Source organism: Suncus etruscus, chromosome 11 (genome assembly GCF_024139225.1).
Source record: "Suncus etruscus isolate mSunEtr1 chromosome 11, mSunEtr1.pri.cur, whole genome shotgun sequence".
NCBI classification, from domain to species: Eukaryota; Metazoa; Chordata; class Mammalia; order Eulipotyphla; family Soricidae; genus Suncus; species Suncus etruscus.
Genome location: NC_064858.1, coordinates 26,300,850 through 26,319,777, shown reverse-complemented (window position 1 = coordinate 26,319,777; position 18,928 = coordinate 26,300,850). Strand labels below are relative to the sequence as shown.

The 18,928-nt window shown below is 38.7% G+C and overlaps 1 protein-coding gene and 1 pseudogene across 10 annotated transcripts in view; one reads left to right on the top strand and one right to left on the bottom strand.

The window, feature by feature from the left end:
* The first annotated feature begins 350 nt into the window (after positions 1-350).
* Positions 351-9,370, top strand: LOC126022023 (60S ribosomal protein L34-like; annotated as a pseudogene).
* Positions 9,371-10,893: 1,523 nt separating this feature from the next.
* C2CD5 (C2 calcium dependent domain containing 5) overlaps positions 10,894-18,928 on the bottom strand; it is a 110,555-nt gene continuing 102,520 nt past the window's right edge. For 6 of the 10 annotated variants that reach the window (XM_049783778.1, XM_049783780.1, XM_049783779.1 and 3 more), the window contains 4 exons: positions 18,216-18,317; positions 16,516-16,706; positions 12,709-12,855; positions 10,894-12,106 (listed from right to left, as the gene is read on the bottom strand). In XM_049783778.1, coding sequence (XP_049639735.1) covers positions 11,975-12,106; positions 12,709-12,855; positions 16,516-16,706; positions 18,216-18,317 — 572 coding nt within the window. In that variant the 3' untranslated portion in view covers positions 10,894-11,974. The remainder of the gene's footprint in view (positions 12,107-12,708; positions 12,856-16,515; positions 16,707-18,215; positions 18,318-18,928) is intronic. The other 4 variants (XM_049783783.1, XM_049783784.1, XM_049783787.1 and 1 more) reach the window with 1 other exon arrangement.

Below are 18,928 nucleotides of genomic sequence, written 5' to 3'. Positions count from 1 at the left end.
TGGCAAAATTCAATATCCTATAGTTTCAAACTGAACCTCTATTTCTTTTTATTTAATTTTTATTTTGACCAAAGTGTATTATAAATCTTTCACAGTAATTTTTTGGCACATAGTGACATTGAATTAGGGGCATTCCCACCACCAATGTTGTCCTCCCTCCCCCCTGTTCCCAGCTTGCATCCCACATCCCCCTCCTTTACCCCCTGGGTCCCAGTATAACTGGTCTCTGTGTCTAGCCTGTTGTAGATTGGGTGTCAATTCTGTTGTCGTTGGCTTTAGATTTGGTGTTTAAGTCTGATCATTTTTTTATTTTTATTTAATGTTCATCTGACTGTCTGTTCTTGGTACCCTCCATTATTTCTCCCTCAGTTTGTGGGGCGGAATAAGATGGCTCAAATTATGTGGTTCTGTTTGAAGGAAAGAAAAAAAATAAAATAAAATGGGGCAAAAATCAAACAAGCAAAAAATGGGAGGAGTCCTTCTAGAGGCTATAAATATCAATTTAAGAGAAGAAACGTAAAAAGGAAGAAAAACATAACAAAAATACTAAAAATATTTAAAACAAAATCAAACAAAAAAATTGAAAAGCATTACAGCAATAAAGACACCAACCACACAATAACCATGGTCCTGAAATAAAAACAAAACAAAGCACACACACAAAAAAAAAAAAACCATGAAAAAAACAAACAAACAAGCAACAAACAACAGCAATAACAAAACCAAAAAAAAAAAAGTTAATTTGTGCTTCTCTTTTTTTTTTTCTTGTATAGTCACAGTAAACATTGGGGAAATTATAAAGGGAATTCCTTTGGCCTTAAGAGATACAGGGTATCTCTGCTCTTGAAGTATACTATCATAGGAATAACTACAGGCTCCATACATGTTCTTTTAGCTCTCCTTGGTCCTTTGGTGGTTTCCTTTGGAAACTTTGCACTCCATCGTGGATGATAAAATCCTGCTCTGTAGCTAGAGATCTTGGTATTTGCACAGGTCAAAGGATGGAACCTAGGATGGAGTCTTTCTTTACGTGAACCTCCATTTCTTGCTCTCAGTGAGAACATAGTCCAGGGAAGTCCCCTTCACTGCTGAGCTGTTGTCTTCCTCACATAGAAAGAACTACTCTGGAATCTCCCCCTGCATTTTCCACTTTGAGGAATATAGTAATTAGATTCTAGTCTTCAGTCTTCACAGAAAACCAAGGACAATTTTACTATTTCAGGAACTCAAGGCCTTTCACTTTGATCAGGTGAACCAAGTACTTTATTAAGGTGTATTTTACTGTAACATCCATCATCCAAAGTTGGGGTGTCATTTCTTCACTTACTTTATGGGGCTCTATTCTCCTTCTCCCCTCCTACACTTCCTAATTAAAACTACAGGACTACAGAGATACAGAGATTAAGACAAACACCTTGCATATCAGGGACCCCCAATTTGATTTCTGGAACCAGGTAATTCCCTAAGCATCATTTGCTGCCGTTTTGGGGGCTCCTGAGCAGTGTGAGAGCAGCATACCAGGACTTGAGCTGCACAGCACCCTTTGGCTTCACACTGAACCTCAGGCGAGGCTTGCTGAGAACTGCTAATGGACAACCCTCACCTCTGCAAAACACACACACACACACACACACACACACACACACACACACACACACACACACACATGGGCTAGAGAAATAGTAAAGTGGGTAAAGTGTTTTCACTCAGCCAACTCTGGTTTAATCTACAGCACCACATGTAGTCCCCCACGCAGACAGAAGACACTAAGCCCAGAGACTTAAGAGTAAGGTCTGAGCAGTCATATGTGGCCCAAAAACCAAAACCAAAAGAAAAAATAACAAACGTCTTTTATTATAGAAGGTAATAAATTCATAGCTTCTGAAAATAATTCGGGCATGGACTTCCTTAAGGAGGTCTTTCATATATATTATATTATATATTTTATATACCTGTGTTTAAATTTTTTTCTTAGTTGGAGATAGAGCAGATGGTAATAAGCTTTCCTTGCATGCAGAGATATGGGTTGAAATCTTTCACTCCTATATACATTATGGTCCCCCAAACACTGCCAGTATGACTCCTGAACACAGAGCAAGAAATTTCCCCTGAACACTGCTGGCAGAATCCTCTTCTACCTGCTCTCCCTAAAATGTCTTTCCTTTGGGGAAAGTCAAAAATTCTTGGGCTAAGGTTTACCCTATTATGCTTTCAGCCTAGTTTCTTCCTTCTCTTTCATCTTATCCTGAAATAAAACCTGAGATGGGGGGAGGGGGGGCTCAAGAATCTTCCTGGAAGGCAGAGCAATAGAACAGGGGGTGAGGCATTTGCCTTGCACTTGGACAACCCAATTTTGTCCTATGGTCCTAAGAGCCCTGACCACAAAGAAAGAAGAAACCCCTGAGTATTATCATGTGTGACCCAAAATCTAAAGAAAAAAAAAAAAAAGAAGCCTCCTGAATAGCAATGCCCAAATCTCAGGTGTGCTCCTTTTGCTGAGTAAAAGTGTTTGTGAATGAATGTGCTGTTCTCAGATGGTTCCTGCACCAGATCTGGCTATGGTGGCTCCCAAAGAGTAGGCTTGGCACCTTCAGGTCTCCATCTCACTGGTGTTTGTCTAACAGGAAACAATGACAGATACCAAGTTTGTTGTGAAAAAATGGGGACTCACTCAGAGGAGGATGCCAAGAAAGTTAAGACAAGAGTGTCCTAACTTAAAGGAATCTAAGAAAAATCTATGGCATTGTCTGACATAACCAAAAGAGTTTAGGGTTAGAGAGTTAGTATAGCAGGCAGGGTGTTTGCCTTGTATGCTGCCAACCCTGATTCAATATCCAGTACCCTTGATGGACTTCCGAGCTCTGCCAGGAGTGATCACTCAGTACAGAGCTGAGATTAATCCTTGAGCACTGTCGGAGTATCCCAAAGCAAACCAAAAACATATCTCAAGCAGTAGCTTAGATAATAGGGATAAAGGGATAGCCCAGTGTCATGGGAACATGTGCAGCTGCAGTTTAATCACCAGCACCATGTGGGCCCCCAAGCACCCTTTCATGTGTGTTTAGAGGGTACCCAGTGTTGTACAACTTCAGGTTGCATCATATCCTTGAGCCAGAGCCTTGTTGGTGAGGTCTCATACTGGTAGAAACCCTGAGCACTGCTTGGAAGGCCACCCCCTACCCTGAAAATTATAGTTGAGGTATGAACAAAAGTTACCATAAACTATGAGATCAACAATAAAGAATGAACAGTTCTATTGAGTAGAATATTCATCAACAAAGTAAAGTCAACTGCAGTTTATACAGAGAAGTGCAAGGTCAAAAAATACCCTCGTCAGCAAAGACAGTGTCCTTGAAACAGCATCACATGGGGGTAAAGTTACCAAGAAAATCCCACTGCCATGGACCGACCATGAGGCAGGCTGAGTGCTAGAGGAGGGAAATCTTAATGGTTTTGGAAATGGTCAAACTAGTTTTATTTTCTTGTTGATGCTTTTTCTCTTTTCTTGCTTTGTTTTGTCATGGGATCAAACCTATTTGTACTCAGTGATTGAACCCATGTCAACTCTACCCACTGACTATTACTCTTGCCCCTGAACCTTGGTTTTATATACAACTCTATCTACTTGTCAAAATGTCATGCCTCATCTTTACCCTTAAAATAGATTAATCTTCCTAAACATAAAGCATAAGTTTATGTATTCTATCTGAGGATAAACAATATGAACTGAAGAGATGTGATGGGGAAAAAAGTCAAGCACAACAGTATAAAGGTAAATAACATATATATATATATAAAGGTATATATAGGTATATAAATATAAAAAGGTAAATAACAAAGCCATTAGGAATAAATTGCCTGTATAATACCATCTGTGCTTTTATGAAAAAAAAGTTATATGTATGCAAGAGAAAAAAAAAGCATGGTGGATATCCAGTTCTGTAACACTGTAACCTTATGCTTGTGTCCTGGTATGCTCTCACACAAGGGCAGAGCAGGAGACAGCAGCCAGATAGAAATGGAATAGAGAAGATGATGAAGTGGGTCAGGGATGCAGTGAACTAAACAAAGGTCAATTCAATTGTATAACTGACAACAATAAGGCTCAAATGCAATGAAGCACTCTGTAAAGAGTAGAGCCTAGCTTCAGAATTCCCAACAGCTGGGTCCCTGTACTTCTACTACTACAGATCATCACATTTCTAAGGGAATTTCTACATATGTAGATATGGCAGCTTCTGCAAGATAGAGCATTAGCATTTCAGGATGGAGCAAATCTCAGGACATAGTGCTCTCAGGTCAATAGGCAACAGCCTTATGAGGCAAGACTGAGTGTTTCAGCCATTCCAATTTTTCTAGAAATCAGCCCAAGACTCCCAAGACTGAGTATCAACCATTTTTACCAAAAATGAATAGAAGGCCGCCCAGCCTGTTTTACATATTGGTTTATCAAACATTAATAAAGTCTAAGGATCCCCATCCAACCCACTGTCTCTGCACCAGGTGCCACTTCTCCCTGACTGTCTTGCACCAAGAAGCCCCCATGCCTGCTTGTGGAACATAGGACACACCCAGAGGAGCCCAGAATGCAGATGCCAATCTCTTTTGTCATACAAAAGATGCATACAGGACTCTGATCGCCGCTTACTCTACAGTCCCCATTCTATGTACCACTTCTCCCTGGCTGCTCTTAAACAGAAAGCTACTGTGCCACCACCCCCTGCCTCTTGAACCCAAAACCATGTGGATATTTGTGCATCTGCAGGACAATGTCACTCTTTCCACCTACTATTGGATTTACCAGATGCCATGCCACTGTTATGCCTTGTTACTCATTGGTTGAAAACATCTTTTAATGTGGCAACTTAGATTGGTGTTTAGATCACTTGTACTCCACCCCGGGTTGTGGCCTGATTCTTCCTAATAAATATCCCAGGTCTCAGAAAAAATGCTCTTTTGCATTTCTGGCTTTCCCCACTGAGCTGCCTGCTTCTTAGGAGTAGATGGCTTGTGTATTGGAATTCCTGAATCTCTTTCACTCCCTTCAGTGTGTGTGGTTTATTTTCTACATCAGTGTTTGCTTCCAGACCTGTTTCTCTCCAGTGCCTGGTTTCAGAGCTTGAGGATTGATTCTCAACCTACTATCTCCAAATGTTTTTGGTTTTGACATTTTGCCTCGGTAGCTCCACAATTTCCCTCTAGGCAAATGGGATCATTAGTTATTCATCTGTATGGACACTAAAATATATTCATATATATGTTAGGGCACTGAAATTGTTAAATGAACAGATTATAGGGAGTAGCATTGTGCTTAAATATAAAGAAACCGTTCAGATCTCAGAAAACTAGAAATCTGAAACTCAAAACACAACATGCATAGATCTTTTAAAAAAATAAAGAAACAAAGGAATTCACATACTCTGGTAGGCAGGTAAACTAACCCTGCCAAATCAAGCTCAACCAAAGTCTCAACCCTCATAGATGAGGCTTAAAGCACTGCTCCATGCAATGGTTTTGGAAATAAGACAATCATTGGAAGATCAGTTCAACTAACTGAAGGATGAACTGATACAAGGTATCAAAGAGCCAATACAAATAGAATTGAAGGAATTAAAAATAAAATATCCATTCATAACAACAGAATTTAACATGAGGACCATACTAGTGATATTGAAGACAAAATACTGACCATACCAAGAATGAAGTGACAAAAGAGAGATAAACAAATAAAAGAGAACGTAGGATTTGTGATAGAAAATAGCAAGAATAATCTGATTCATAATAATACCAGAACAAGAGGAAAAAAGAAAAGGGGAAGATTGACTGACACTGTTGTGGAGTTCACCTTCTTTTTCCCCTTGTCTCCAGAAGGACTCTGCCCATTTTCGGGGTATTTAATTTTTCCCCCAGTTTATTACTTTTCTCTTCTTCAAACAAAACCACATAAATTGAACTATCTAGTCCAGCCTCCAAATTAGAGCGGGAAATAAGGGAGGTACCAAAACCACACAGATGTAGGACCTATAAGTAGTAAGCTAGGCACAGAGGGGACCACTTATTCTAGCAGCCCCGGGGGTGAGGGAGGAGGATATGGGAGGTAGGACAGGAACAGAGGTGGAGGGAGGACAATTCGGTGATGGGAATTCCCCTCATTTTATGTTAATATGTACCTAAAATATTATTGTCAATGATATGTAAGCCACTATGATTAAAAAAAAAAGAAGTTCAAATGAGAAAAAAAAAGAAATAATCACTGACAACATTCCTGATCTCTGGAGAGAGCCTCCTGCAAATACAAGAGGTCTAAAGGGTAACAAACAAAATAAACTAAATCAAAACACCAAGATATATATAGTATCATAATGATAAAATTAAAAGAGAAAGACAGTCTATTTAAAGCATCAAGAAAAAAATCCCTCTAATATAAAATAAACAACATAGGAGTAGCAATAGACTTTCTCCATATCTTACAAGCTAAAAGAGTTAATGACATATTCAAAGTATTGAATGGAAAATAAACCCAGCTTTGAGTCTTACAAAACTATCACTTAAACTTGAGGGAGATATTAGAACCTTTCAGATAAACAAGTACTAGCAGCATTTGTGACAAATAATCCTCCAAGACTAACTTGAGGCCATCTATAAAAAACAGATTCTTGAAAAAGCAGCTAGATTTCACATATACATACACAATAATGACAATACAGCACTATATATTATTAATATTTCTCAATGTCAATGGGCCAAAAAAGGCACAAAATAAAAAGGCACAAAATAGCTGGGTGGAACAAAAAAGAAAATCCATCCATCTGCTGCTTACAGGAAAAACATCTAAACCTAATGGATAAATATGGATCCAGAGAGAAAGGATGGAAAATACTGAAAACCAATGGATGAAAAAATAGCAAAGCTGGGACAGCCATATTTATAATAGATTGAATCTCATTTATTATCATTCATTATAAAGAAGGGAGAGATGGTGATGGACAATACCTATTGGTTAAGGGAACAATAAAGAAATACTATAATTAACATGTATGTTATTAACATGTATGAAGGCTTAGAAAAGTTTATAAAGCTTTTGTTAACAAATCTAAAGAAAGACATTGATGGAGACACAATAGAACTGGGAGATTTCAACACTCAACTTTCACACTAAATAGACAAACCAGACAGAGTATCAGTAGAGATAGGAGCCCTAAATGAGGAACTAAAAAATAAGGTTGTTGGACTTAAACTGTACTCTTCAATCATCAAAACAAGAATATACATTCTTCTCTAGTGCACATGGAACATTCACCAAGATAGATGACATGTTAGGGCATAACTCAAATAAATTGTACAAAGTTCCTTCTCAGAGCATAATATCATGAAGGTAGAAATAAACCACAGAAAGAAGATGGAAAAAATTAACAATATACAGAGACTGAACAAAACATTGCTAAACAGCAACTGGATCAAAGATTTCCTGAAACTAATGACAATAAAGATACAAGCTGCCAAAACCTATGTGAAACAGCAAAAACTTTACTATAGGGAAAATCTATAGCAGTGAAGGTCTACATTAAGAAGAAAAATCTCAAATCAACAACCTAAACACATCCCAAGAAATGGGCCTCAAAAGCATCTTCAATTATGATACCACTAGTACAGGCAACAAAATAAACAAATAGGACTACATAAAAAAAAATTCTGCGTGGCAAAAGAAACACAGGTCAGAACTAAATTAACTGATGGGAAAATTATTTGATTTCAACACATCAGGTAAGGGCTTACTATCCCAGATATATAAAGTGTTAACAAAGATCAACAAAAACAAATTCAAAAATTCATCAAAAATGGGGAGAGGAAATGGTCTCTTCTCAGAGGAAGACAAGTGAATTATCAGTTGGCACATGAAAAAGTTCTTAGCACCACTTATCATTAGGGAAATCCAAATCAAGGCAGCAATGATATATCTCTCACAAGTGAGAATAGTACATGTCAAAAATAGTAGGAACAATAGTGCTGGCAGGGATATGGTAAGAAAGGAACTCTCACCCACTGCTGGTGGGAATGTCGTCTAGTTCAATTCCTTAAAAAACAGTATGTAGCTTTTCCGGGATGGTCTCTTAGAGGCCTTCAGAATGGTCCAGCGTTTGACATACCGTCGTAGGTTCTCCTACAATACAGCCTCCAACAAAACTAGGCTGTCCCAAACCCCTGTGAATAGGATTGTTTATCTTTATACCAAAAAGATTGGGAAGGCACCCAAGTCTGCATGTGGTGTGTGCCCTGGCCAACTTCAACCAGTTCTTTCGCGCTGTGAGACCTAAAGTTCTGAAGACTATCTAAAACAAAGAAACATGTCAGCCGGGCCTATGGTGGCTCCATGTGCGCTAAGTGCGTTCGAGACAGGATTAAGTGTGCTTTCCTTGTTAAAGTGTTGTTAAAGTGTTGAAGGCACAAGCACAGAGTCAGAAAGCAAAATTTAAAAAAAAAATGGAACGCTTTTGAAGAATAAAATTAAAGGCTTTAAAAAAAAATAAGCAGTATATAGAGACCTCAGTAAACTTAGAACTGATCCAGCAATACTATTTTTGGGTATTTATCCACAGGACTTAAAAATATTCAAAAGTACAGGTGTGAACCATTATTCATTACTAAAATGACTACAATTACTGCAATGACTACAATAAGATATAAAATCAATCTAGGAGTCAGTGACAGATAAATTATGAAGACATTGTACATATACACATGGAATACTAGGCAGCAGCAAGGAGTGATAAAATCATGCAATTTGCTGCAACCCGGTTGGAACTGGAAGATATGTTGAGGAAAGTCAGAAGACAAACACAAAATTATCTAACTTATCTTTGGAATATAAAATAATTGTATTAGGAAACATAATGTAGTTATGGGGATGCCTAGATCATCTTTGATCTCAGAGCCTAGGGAGAAAAAGAACAGAGAGAATTCAAGGAAAGGAGGAAGATAACAAAAGAAAGTAATGTTGGAACAGGGATCTGGGCTTCTGTTATATCAGAACTGTGGAAGAGTGTTTAGCAATACATCCAAAGCACAGAAAACATGAAATATAATCTCAATCTACCAAATTTCAATGTACCTGCCAAGGTGGCAGGTGAAGTTTGGTGGGGGGGGGTGGTTGAGAAATAGAGGATAACGGAGTATGCAAGCACTGGTGTCACTGGTGGTGGTATTTGGTGTTGAAATATTATATACCTAAAACTCAACTATCAATAACTTAAAGCAGTAAAGAGTAAACCATTAAAGAGTAAATTAAGAATGTTTATGGCTGAAGATACAACTGAAAAAGGGAACTGAAAAAGGGAACTCAACAGAAAGTGAGATTATTCCCCTGCTTTAGAAGGGACCATGAGACACACTAGATAAATCACAAAGTAGCTGTCCAATGCATAACAGATAGGTGAATGGACATATGGAATAAGCAGGCAAGCCGCATCAACTTCCAGTTTTTTTTCAATTTTAACCTTTGGAAACTGACTTTCTTGCCAATCTACAGTTTCTTAGTCACCAGTGAAGCCTCTAGAACTGGAGAGACTGCACCTGAATCCTGGTTGCGCTTCTTGTAGCAGTGGGCAAGTCATCAACTCTACTAAGCTTTCACAACTAAGCACAGGTTGTAAGAGTAGTAGATATCTCAGTTTCTATAAATCTTAAAAGGATTTCTACAAAACAAATAAACAAAATCATAATTTCCTGGCACATAAAGGCATTCATTTTAGTTATAACTGCCTGTTTAGTCACTGAAAATAAGTTCCAGGTTTTTTTTCTTGCAAGAGATGTACATTAAGCCATAAAAATTTTTTTGAGTACACCAGCCACACAGCAGAAAGCTGGATATCTCAGGAGAGGGTTGGACAACCACGCACACTGCCAAAGCCATGCTTTCTGCATCCATCACCCAGAATCACCATTTTGTCATTGGCCCTGCCTCAACACTTCTCTACAATTTTCTTAGGGGATAACAATCTGACCCAACTTCAGGTATTTGGACTAGTAACACTATGGCTTTTTGGAGCAAGTGCAGGCACCACCAGAAGTCTTGACAGCTGAGAACATGTCCCTAAAAGCTGCAGTATCAATAATAGTGCTTTGAATTTCTGGACAACTTTTTGTGTTTAATCCCTATTGGAACACACCAAGTTAACAGAATGGACAGCTAACATCATCTGCCATTGTATTAATGACTTCATTGGAGAAAATAATTTTCACAAATGTACTTTGCTACTGTATTTATTTTATTATTTTTTTGGTTTTTGGTTTGGGGGCCACATCCAGTGAATTTCAGGAGTTACTCCTGGCTATGCACTCAGAAATTGCTCCTGGCTTGAGGGACCATATGGGAAGCCAGGGATTGAACTAAGGTCCATCCTGGGTCAGCCGTTTGCAAGGCAAGTGCTCTACCACTGTGCTATCACCCTGACCCCTTCTTTTTTATTTTTTAAATTTTTATGTCTTCTCTTCCTTTTACCTTTTTTCCTATCTAATCTTTTAATAACTTTGCTCTTACTTATTTGAAAACAAATGTATTATGGTCATCTATATCACTATATGAGCATTTTCTTTAAATAAAATAAAAAAAATGAAGTTCCACTAGAGCAGATACTTCTGTGTATTTGTTCACTATCTAATAACTGCCCTGAGACCTAAGTAGCATTCAATAAACAGTGCTGACTGAAAACCACCAATCAAAGATAGCACCATGTACCAGTTACATATGTATATATTTCCCCACCAAAATAAGTGTAAAGCCTTATGTACAGAAATTAATGTTGATTTAAGGGTTGAATGGAGATAGACTGAAAATAATTTCTAGAAATTCTCAATACACCAAGGGAATTAAAAATAGATTTAAGAATACTCCAGTTTATCTTTATAAACTTTTTATTAAAAAATAAAATTATAAACAAAATACAGAAAAATATTGACACCTGTGATAATAAGGAAATGGCTCCTAATTTTTAGAAGCAGTTGTTATCCTGGAAGGGCAAAATAATGAGTTTTATAAAGAAATTTTGTTGTGCAAAGGAGGAATGTAACTTGTAATAGGTATTTGGCATTAACAAAAAATATTTCTATGTATACATTCAACATTTTATAGCATATTTACATTCAAGTTATATTTCCAAGTTCTATGCCAAATACAATCTACGTCACTACCCCAAATCCTTAAGACATTACTAAAATTCTGTTTATTTGGTAGAAGTACAGAATAACTTCATCAGAAAATAACCTTTTGTTCCTACTAGATCCATTTTATATTTTAAATAACAAAATTCACCACACTTTTCATCCTAAAGCCAAGATCCTTCTGGACAAATTAAACACTAAATAAAATTTGATCAGTCTGAAGTTATATAGTAATTTTTTCCTACCTCCTTAGAGATGTTATTCAATGAAGATAGCAGCTCTGATAAATTAACTTTTTTACAGTAGTCAGAAGATACAAGCTGCAAACTTTTAATTTTTCTTAAAAAATGGCAGAATTGTTTTTCCCTTTCAGTTGTCACCAAATTCCTCATGAAAATGAAGTACATTAAGAACTTTCCAGTTTTCAGAATTCCCTCCACATTTGCTCACACAGTCCTCAAGTCATTTTATTCATGAACAACTTGTGAATTTCTGGCTTGCGTGTTCTTAAATTACTCTAGGATAACTATCCTAGTTTCCTGATAATCTTTGCCTTTCAATAAAAAAATATGATTCTGATAAGAAATGAACAATTTACAAGCAGTACCATCTCTGACACAGGTCTCAGAAAATTTTCATGCTTCTAAGAGATTCCAGACAAGTCAAATCAACTCTGAATACATTTATCATTTCTTAATTAGAACAAATTTAATCTGATTTTTAAATAAAGTCTATTAAGATATTAAGAAAATGAAGGGCAGAACAATGGAGACAGATGAGGTCCAGTGAGCTGAAATTGCTTTCTTTCTCATTTGTTTCAAGTCCGAACTTCTCCTCCAGTACATGATGGCTGGCAGTTGGCAGTAGGTTGCTGAGCTGGTACCACTTCTAATTCAGATTCACGAACAAAAATCACAGCATCCCCACTTACATTGATAAGACACTGGGCCTAGGAAAATGACAGTTCACGTTCAGTCACAATCTCAGTTTCCGTAGATTTGAGACACTATTTTATAACTTAGAGAGCACACACTTATAAATAAATCATCAGGGAAAAAGGATAACACAAAAGAAAAAAGTAGATAAAAGTGATTCAGAGAAGAGGAATGACTGAAAATCCATTTTAAATGAGAACGGATAAAATTAATTTATTCTGAAAGTTAACCTAAACTCACACTTCTTTACCCTTGCTAAGAGAATTATTTTAAATTCACCGACATCATGGCAATCCAGGACTGAGAGCCATGTGGCAATTAGAGCTAGACCATGTATCACAGCCCCATCCAGTGGGCATTATTAACTCTCAGCAGTCAGTCAGAACTGGACTATCAACAGCCATCAGAAGACAGTGAAAATAGGAAAATAGAGGAGAATCCCAGATTTTCTGAGACTTGGGATAGGTTCATGGCACCTAAGCTCTCCAGCCTGTGGTCAGTATCAAGTCATGATGCATCTAGAATCCACAACTCAGGTGACAACCCAACCCTTATTAGGAGGAAATGGTGAAAGATTCATGGGAAATCCTCTGAGATGATCTGGAATCCATCTCACCTGATTTTTATTTGGGTTCTCCATGAAGACACACTGCTTCATGATGTAGGAGACGACAGCATTTCCCCCCAGTGCAGCCACATGTGCTCGCACCATTGCAAACACTTCAGCAATGAAAGCGTGGAGAAAACCACTGACTCCTCCTTCCTAAATGACAGGGTACAGAAATGGGTACAACATGAAATCATCTTGACTCATCTCAGTATGCTCACTTTCATTTTCAGGGTGATGGGATCTGTCCTGTCAATGAACGAACTGCCCTGAACCAGACACACTGTCTATCACAGGGTCTTACTTTATCGATGATAAACTGATGCTTAGAAGACATGTAATATGTCCACAATCAGTTATGCTCTCCGAGGAGTAAAATATACAACAGATCATGTATTCAAACAGTTTCCCCATCTCTAACATTTCCTTCTACCAAATGATCATTATTTAAATAAAGTGGCAGCAAATAAGGACAAGAAGCTTTCCTGTGGGGCTAGGGAGATGATACAAAGAAATGGCATGCAGTTCTGGAGTACACGGATTGTAGGCTCACTATCAAGCAGCATGGTGGTCTCCAGGACTGCTCGGCAGACAATAAAACCAACCAAACAAAAAATTAAAAAAGAGAAATAGTATTTAAAAAAAAAAAACTCTTTCCTATAGGCTGGAGAGAATACAGAGTAAAGATGCATCATTGCATGTTTTCCACCCTGCTTAGCAACCCTAAGACCAATCACAATCCCCTGAGCCCTGCTAGGAGTGACCACTGAACACACAGTCAACTCCTGGGCATTATCAGAGTGCCAAAACAAAAGCAATATATTATTTTCCTCCCAATTATCCATAGTTCCTTTCCTAAAACATGAGCTAGTCACCTCTGTCTTTTATTTATTTCCAGAGCATTTTGTCCTGCTTCCCCCATCTTAGCAGGTGCTATGGCAGGAGAGCCCTCACCTAATTTCAGCATTCACTCAGTTCTCTTCCGTTTACATAGAAGCTCCTCAGAGACAGTGGCCAATTAAAAGTCAGTTAATTCTGTTACTTTCTCTCCTGTGGCACTGTACTGCTTCACCATCTCTATAAGTAGATCCCCGTTATAGGCCCCCAGTGCCCCTCCAACTCTGTCAGATGCAGTAAGTCAAGGGCTAGAATGGCCCTGCTTACAACCTGTGTTACTGTGCCCAGCAGTGCCACAGTATTATGATTATGGGCATAAAATCTAGTCATTTGGGGGAACGTATGTGAAATCTCAAATCCAACAACATTAGAAAGCAAAGGCTGGCCAATGACTTAAAATGCTTCCCAACCTGAGACTCCCACAAATTCTACCAAAGATATTTCCCACCTAGAAGGTGGGAATTTCCAACTTCAAACTGTAAGTTAAGAGAAAAGCAATATGCTGAGTGAAAAACATTTGACCAGATGGCATTTTTTCTCAAACTCCAGAGGCCCCTACCTAGTTTTGTAAAAGCCTCTCTCCTCATAACAGAATGAGTTTGGCAGCTTTTCTCTCTGTTTGGGGCCACATTCAAACAGGGTGGCTCAAGGATTATATCTAGCAGGTTCAGGTAACCATATGGGATGCAGAGGATTAAGCCCTTGTTGGCTGCATGCAAGGCAAATGCCCTACCTGCTGTGCTGTCTCTTTGGCCCATTTGTTTGTTTTTCTTATATTCATTTCCCTCTTGCCTTTCAAACTGGGACATTCCAAATGCCTTGTAGTAAAGATTACAAGTAAGTAACTTTTCAAAAGGTTGTGAGCAAATAATTTCTCAGAGCAATGAAATTTGGGAAATGATACCACACAGTTATTACAAATATCCCCTCTGGTAAAGTGTGGCTACTGTGAAATATGCTGGGGTTTAGTTTCTTAAGCAGAAGAGAAACCACATAGGAGGCAAGATAATCTGAATTCAAAAGAGTGAAGAATCCCATGCTATGACAAACAGCCAAAGTAGAAGTCAGTGTTCTAATCAATGGCAGCTCCTCACCCTCAAATTTATATGTCCATTTCTTAAGGGAGGATCAAATACATCAAAAGTCATTTGTTTAATCTGCACCAACCCACTGCGTGTTTATTCTGCATCAGACACGTGACTGGTCACATAGTAGCCTGATATTTAGGAATGGTATGAGGTTGCCATTCTTGGAAATTGAAGAAGCATATGTGGGGTTACAGGGAATCACCTTACATTTCTCTTTATGATAAGCAACACTCTTTCAACATATGACCGTTGCTAAAGTGGACATAGAAAGAGCTCACTGGACTCCATATCTCAGGAACTTAAAAATGTCCCTATCCATGACACTGATTTAGATCACAGGACATTGCCAATATCTGTTGAACTGCGACTGTATTTACATGCCTGTAGAATGCAAGATGCAGCAGGCAGCTCTGACCAATACTGACCACATCAAGAATATTCTAAGTAGTATTATTCCATAAATAACTAAAAAATTAATGGTATGGGATATGAAATAAGAGTCTGAAAAGGGATGTTCTCACACTGGTGAAGAGATGAAAATGAATAGCTCAGTTTTTTTTCAGAGGCTATGAAAATGGAGTTAAACTGTATAAACAATCCTCTCTACCCCCTATATTTCTAAATGCAATCCCTTCAAGTTGGCTACTTTAGGAATCAGAGCAATAGTATAGCAGGTACCGGCCTGTACATACACTTGCTTTACATGCAGCCAACCCCAGTTCAATCCCTGGCATCCTATATATCCCCTGAGCACTATCAGGAGAGATTTCAGATCTAGGAGTAACCCTTGAGCACTGCCAGGTATACCCCCCACCAAAATTAAAAAGAAGGGGCTGGAGCAATATCTCAGTGGTAGGACGTTTGCTTTGCATGCAGCTGACCCAGGATGGACCTGTTTGATTCCTGGCTTCCCGTATGGTCTCCCAAAACCAGGAGTGATTTCTGAGCGCATAGCCCCTGAGCAGCAACACAAAAAATTGCTACTTTGACATACAAATCTAGACAAATAGCAACTAAAAACAAAACAAAACAAAACAAAAAAAAACCTTAAGCTAGTATTCCAAAGCTATTAACATCTCCATGATTGGGCCCAGAGAGCTAGCACAGCGGCGTTTGCCTTGCAAGCAGCCGATCCAGGACCAAAGGTGGTTGGTTCAAATCCCGGTGTCCCATATGGTCCCCCATGCCTGCCAGGAGCTATTTCTGAGCAAACAGCCAGGAGTAACCCCTGAGCATCGCAGGGTGTGGCCCAAAACCAAACAACAAAAAAAAATCTCCATGGTTAAGTTTGTTTTCTTTACCATCTGGCAAGAATGAGAAATTTCTGATAATAAACGGGTTCAAATCCAACATATCTCCATCAATACATTGCACAAACAACTTTGCAACTGTGTATCTCACACTAATTCAATTTTAAAATATATTAAAATTAGAGGGGCAGAGAGATAGCACAACAGAGGGTATTTGCCTTGCACGCACTGGATCCAGGGTGGATGGTGGTTTGAATCCTGGCATCCCATATGGTCCCCAGAACCAGCCAGGGGCGATTTCTGAATATAGAGTCAGCAGTAACCCCCGAGCGCCACCGGGTATAACCCAAAAAACAACAGCAAAAAAAAATTAAAAACACAAATCAGCTGCCATGTGAAATTTGGTCAGTATGATCTAAAAACATTCTAAAATGTTAACTTAAAAAGAATGTGTGTGTGTGTGTGTGTGTGTATGTGTGTACAACTTCTGCAAAGAGGCATCTATCTGAAATACACTGCTTTTGTTACTAATATCTTAAGAGAAAATTCACAAAGACAATGAGAAATACTTATAAAATTACCTCACGAAGAGAAGTCGTTTCCCGAATAAAAAACATGTTAATTATCCCAAGATATTTTGTTATTTTAGCTCCAGGAATAAAAGAAAGAGGTGTCATCTTAACAACCCCCACAGTAGAATTTGTACAAGGAGGAGTGGATCGGCTCCGGAAATTCCCTTCTCCCATTGGACTCGCTTTTTCCACTGTCACAGCTGAAATTGGAGAAAGAAGAGAAAGCATCAAAATCAGTTGCTAGAAATGGAATTATTCCCTAAGGTTTCCAAATAAGTGGGGACAACATTCAGCTCTCTGTGAGGCTAAGCCATGTCATGAGAGAGAGAAATTATCATGCACTGCATGCAATTACAGAGAGAGAAAAAGAGAGAGACAGAAAGAGAGGAGAAATGGAAGAAATGCTGAAATGGAATTCTTTGGAAGTAATGGCATTCCTGCAAAAGAAAATGTTGATGCAGTGTAGCTATACACACAATGATCGTTATAAAGTGAAGTAAAGGAAAAGCGGCAGAGCATTAAAAATTATCTTTCATTTATAGGAACAAATTATTATGAGAGTGTGAAAGTTGTTATATTTCCCAGTGCAGTTTTTCCCCCATTTTTTCCAGACAACTTTGTCATTATCAACTTGTAGATAAACCTTGTGTCAATTAATTGTAGGGTTTGTTTTTGTTTTGTTTTTAAGCAAACCTCTGTATTTGAACAAACTCTTGATTTATATTTTGGTGGTTTTGGGGTTGGATCAGGGGTTATTCCTGGCTTTGCACTCAGAAATTACTCCTGGCAGTGCTTGGGGAACCATATGGGAGGCTGGGGATAAATAAATAAATAAATAAATAAAGGGTCAGCCTTGTGCAAGGCTAACACCCTACCATGTACTATCACTCTGGTCCCACTCATTTTTTTAAACTTAAATTATCTTGGCTGTCTACAAGTTATTTAGACTGGGCAATAATAGCTGCCACTTATTATGACTCTAAGTCAGATACAAGTAGGTAATAATCCATGATAACTGGTCACACAGGCACTATGACTATCCCTATTGGGCACATGAGGACATGAAGGCTTCGAGTTTAGCGACTCGCACAAGATCACCTAACTAGCACTTCTACAAGTCGAACCCAGAGCTGGTTGGTTCCACTGCTTATCCTCTTTCCTAAAAATAGATTCTCTCCTGATAATGATAAACTCTTTCACTCAAATACATTTGCCTCCATGTCCACCCAAAGACCAGGCAATAGGCACAGGTCTCAGCGCCCCTTCGTCATTTGAGCAGTGAGATATGAGTTAACTAGTTTATCTGTAGAAAGCTTGGTCCCAGCCCTCTGAACACTGTCCTTTCACTTTGCTGATGGATACCAGACACTGCATCCTAGCTTGGGTCCTGGAAGAGTGTCCCTTCCACTGGAAAGCTCATCCTATCCTTCCACTGAATAGAAGTTAAAAGTATCTACTTACATATTTTTCAGAAATACCTTCACTAAAAGTGACATTTTAAAGACACAAATCTCCCTGAATATTCAGGGAACGGGTCTGTGGGACTGCGGGGGCTGAGGCCCAGGGCTCGGCTGAGCCTGCAGCTTTCACACTCTGATCAGACATGACTGATTGGCAAGGTCATTACTGCGCAGCAAGGGCTGGCCTTCACCACTGGGAAATCAGAGACACGCTTCTCAGATCAGAATGTGGTAGAAACATCCGCCTACTTGTCTTAATTGATCCGCGCCTTATGGTCTGAGCTTTCAGTTTAATGAGCTCTATCCAGCTGCTGCATCTGTCTGCAAAGGAACTGTAATCAACGGACGGTGCTGAAAACACAGACAGAAAACAAAAGAAAAAACAAAGAAAAAATATGGATGACGTGTCTTACTCGTCACAACACTCCTTCTGATGATGTAATTTAACTGTAACTTAAAAAAAAAGAATGGTCTTTTCAAGTCAGATAAGAGAGACAGCCAAGAGTTGAGCTCTTAGACTCAGATTTGCCCACAACCAAGTTCTCCATTAGCCCTGCTGAGCATGCTTACTGAGGTCACCTGTGATGCGGTCTTCGAGAGAGAGGAAGAAGGTCATGAAAGGACCGCATGCTATTTCTCGACCTTGAGCCCCATTCTTTTCCCTTGGCAATGTTTCACTATTTGTATTTTAAAACGTAATTCACAACCCAAACTCTCTGAATAATTCCCTTCCCTGTATTTACCCTAAACTCAGAATTAAAATGAGAATCAAACAGTAGAGAACACAGGAAAAAAATTGTTGACATATCTCTTATTAAAATCTCTCTTTCTATCATTAGTAATATGAAAGCCAAAGAGTTATTTCACCAATGTTCTGTTTTCGTGCCTGATTTTTGTGACAAAGCTTCTGAAAATCTGAGGGAGAGGGGCAGGCTGAAGCCCAAGATCTCCATGTAATAAGA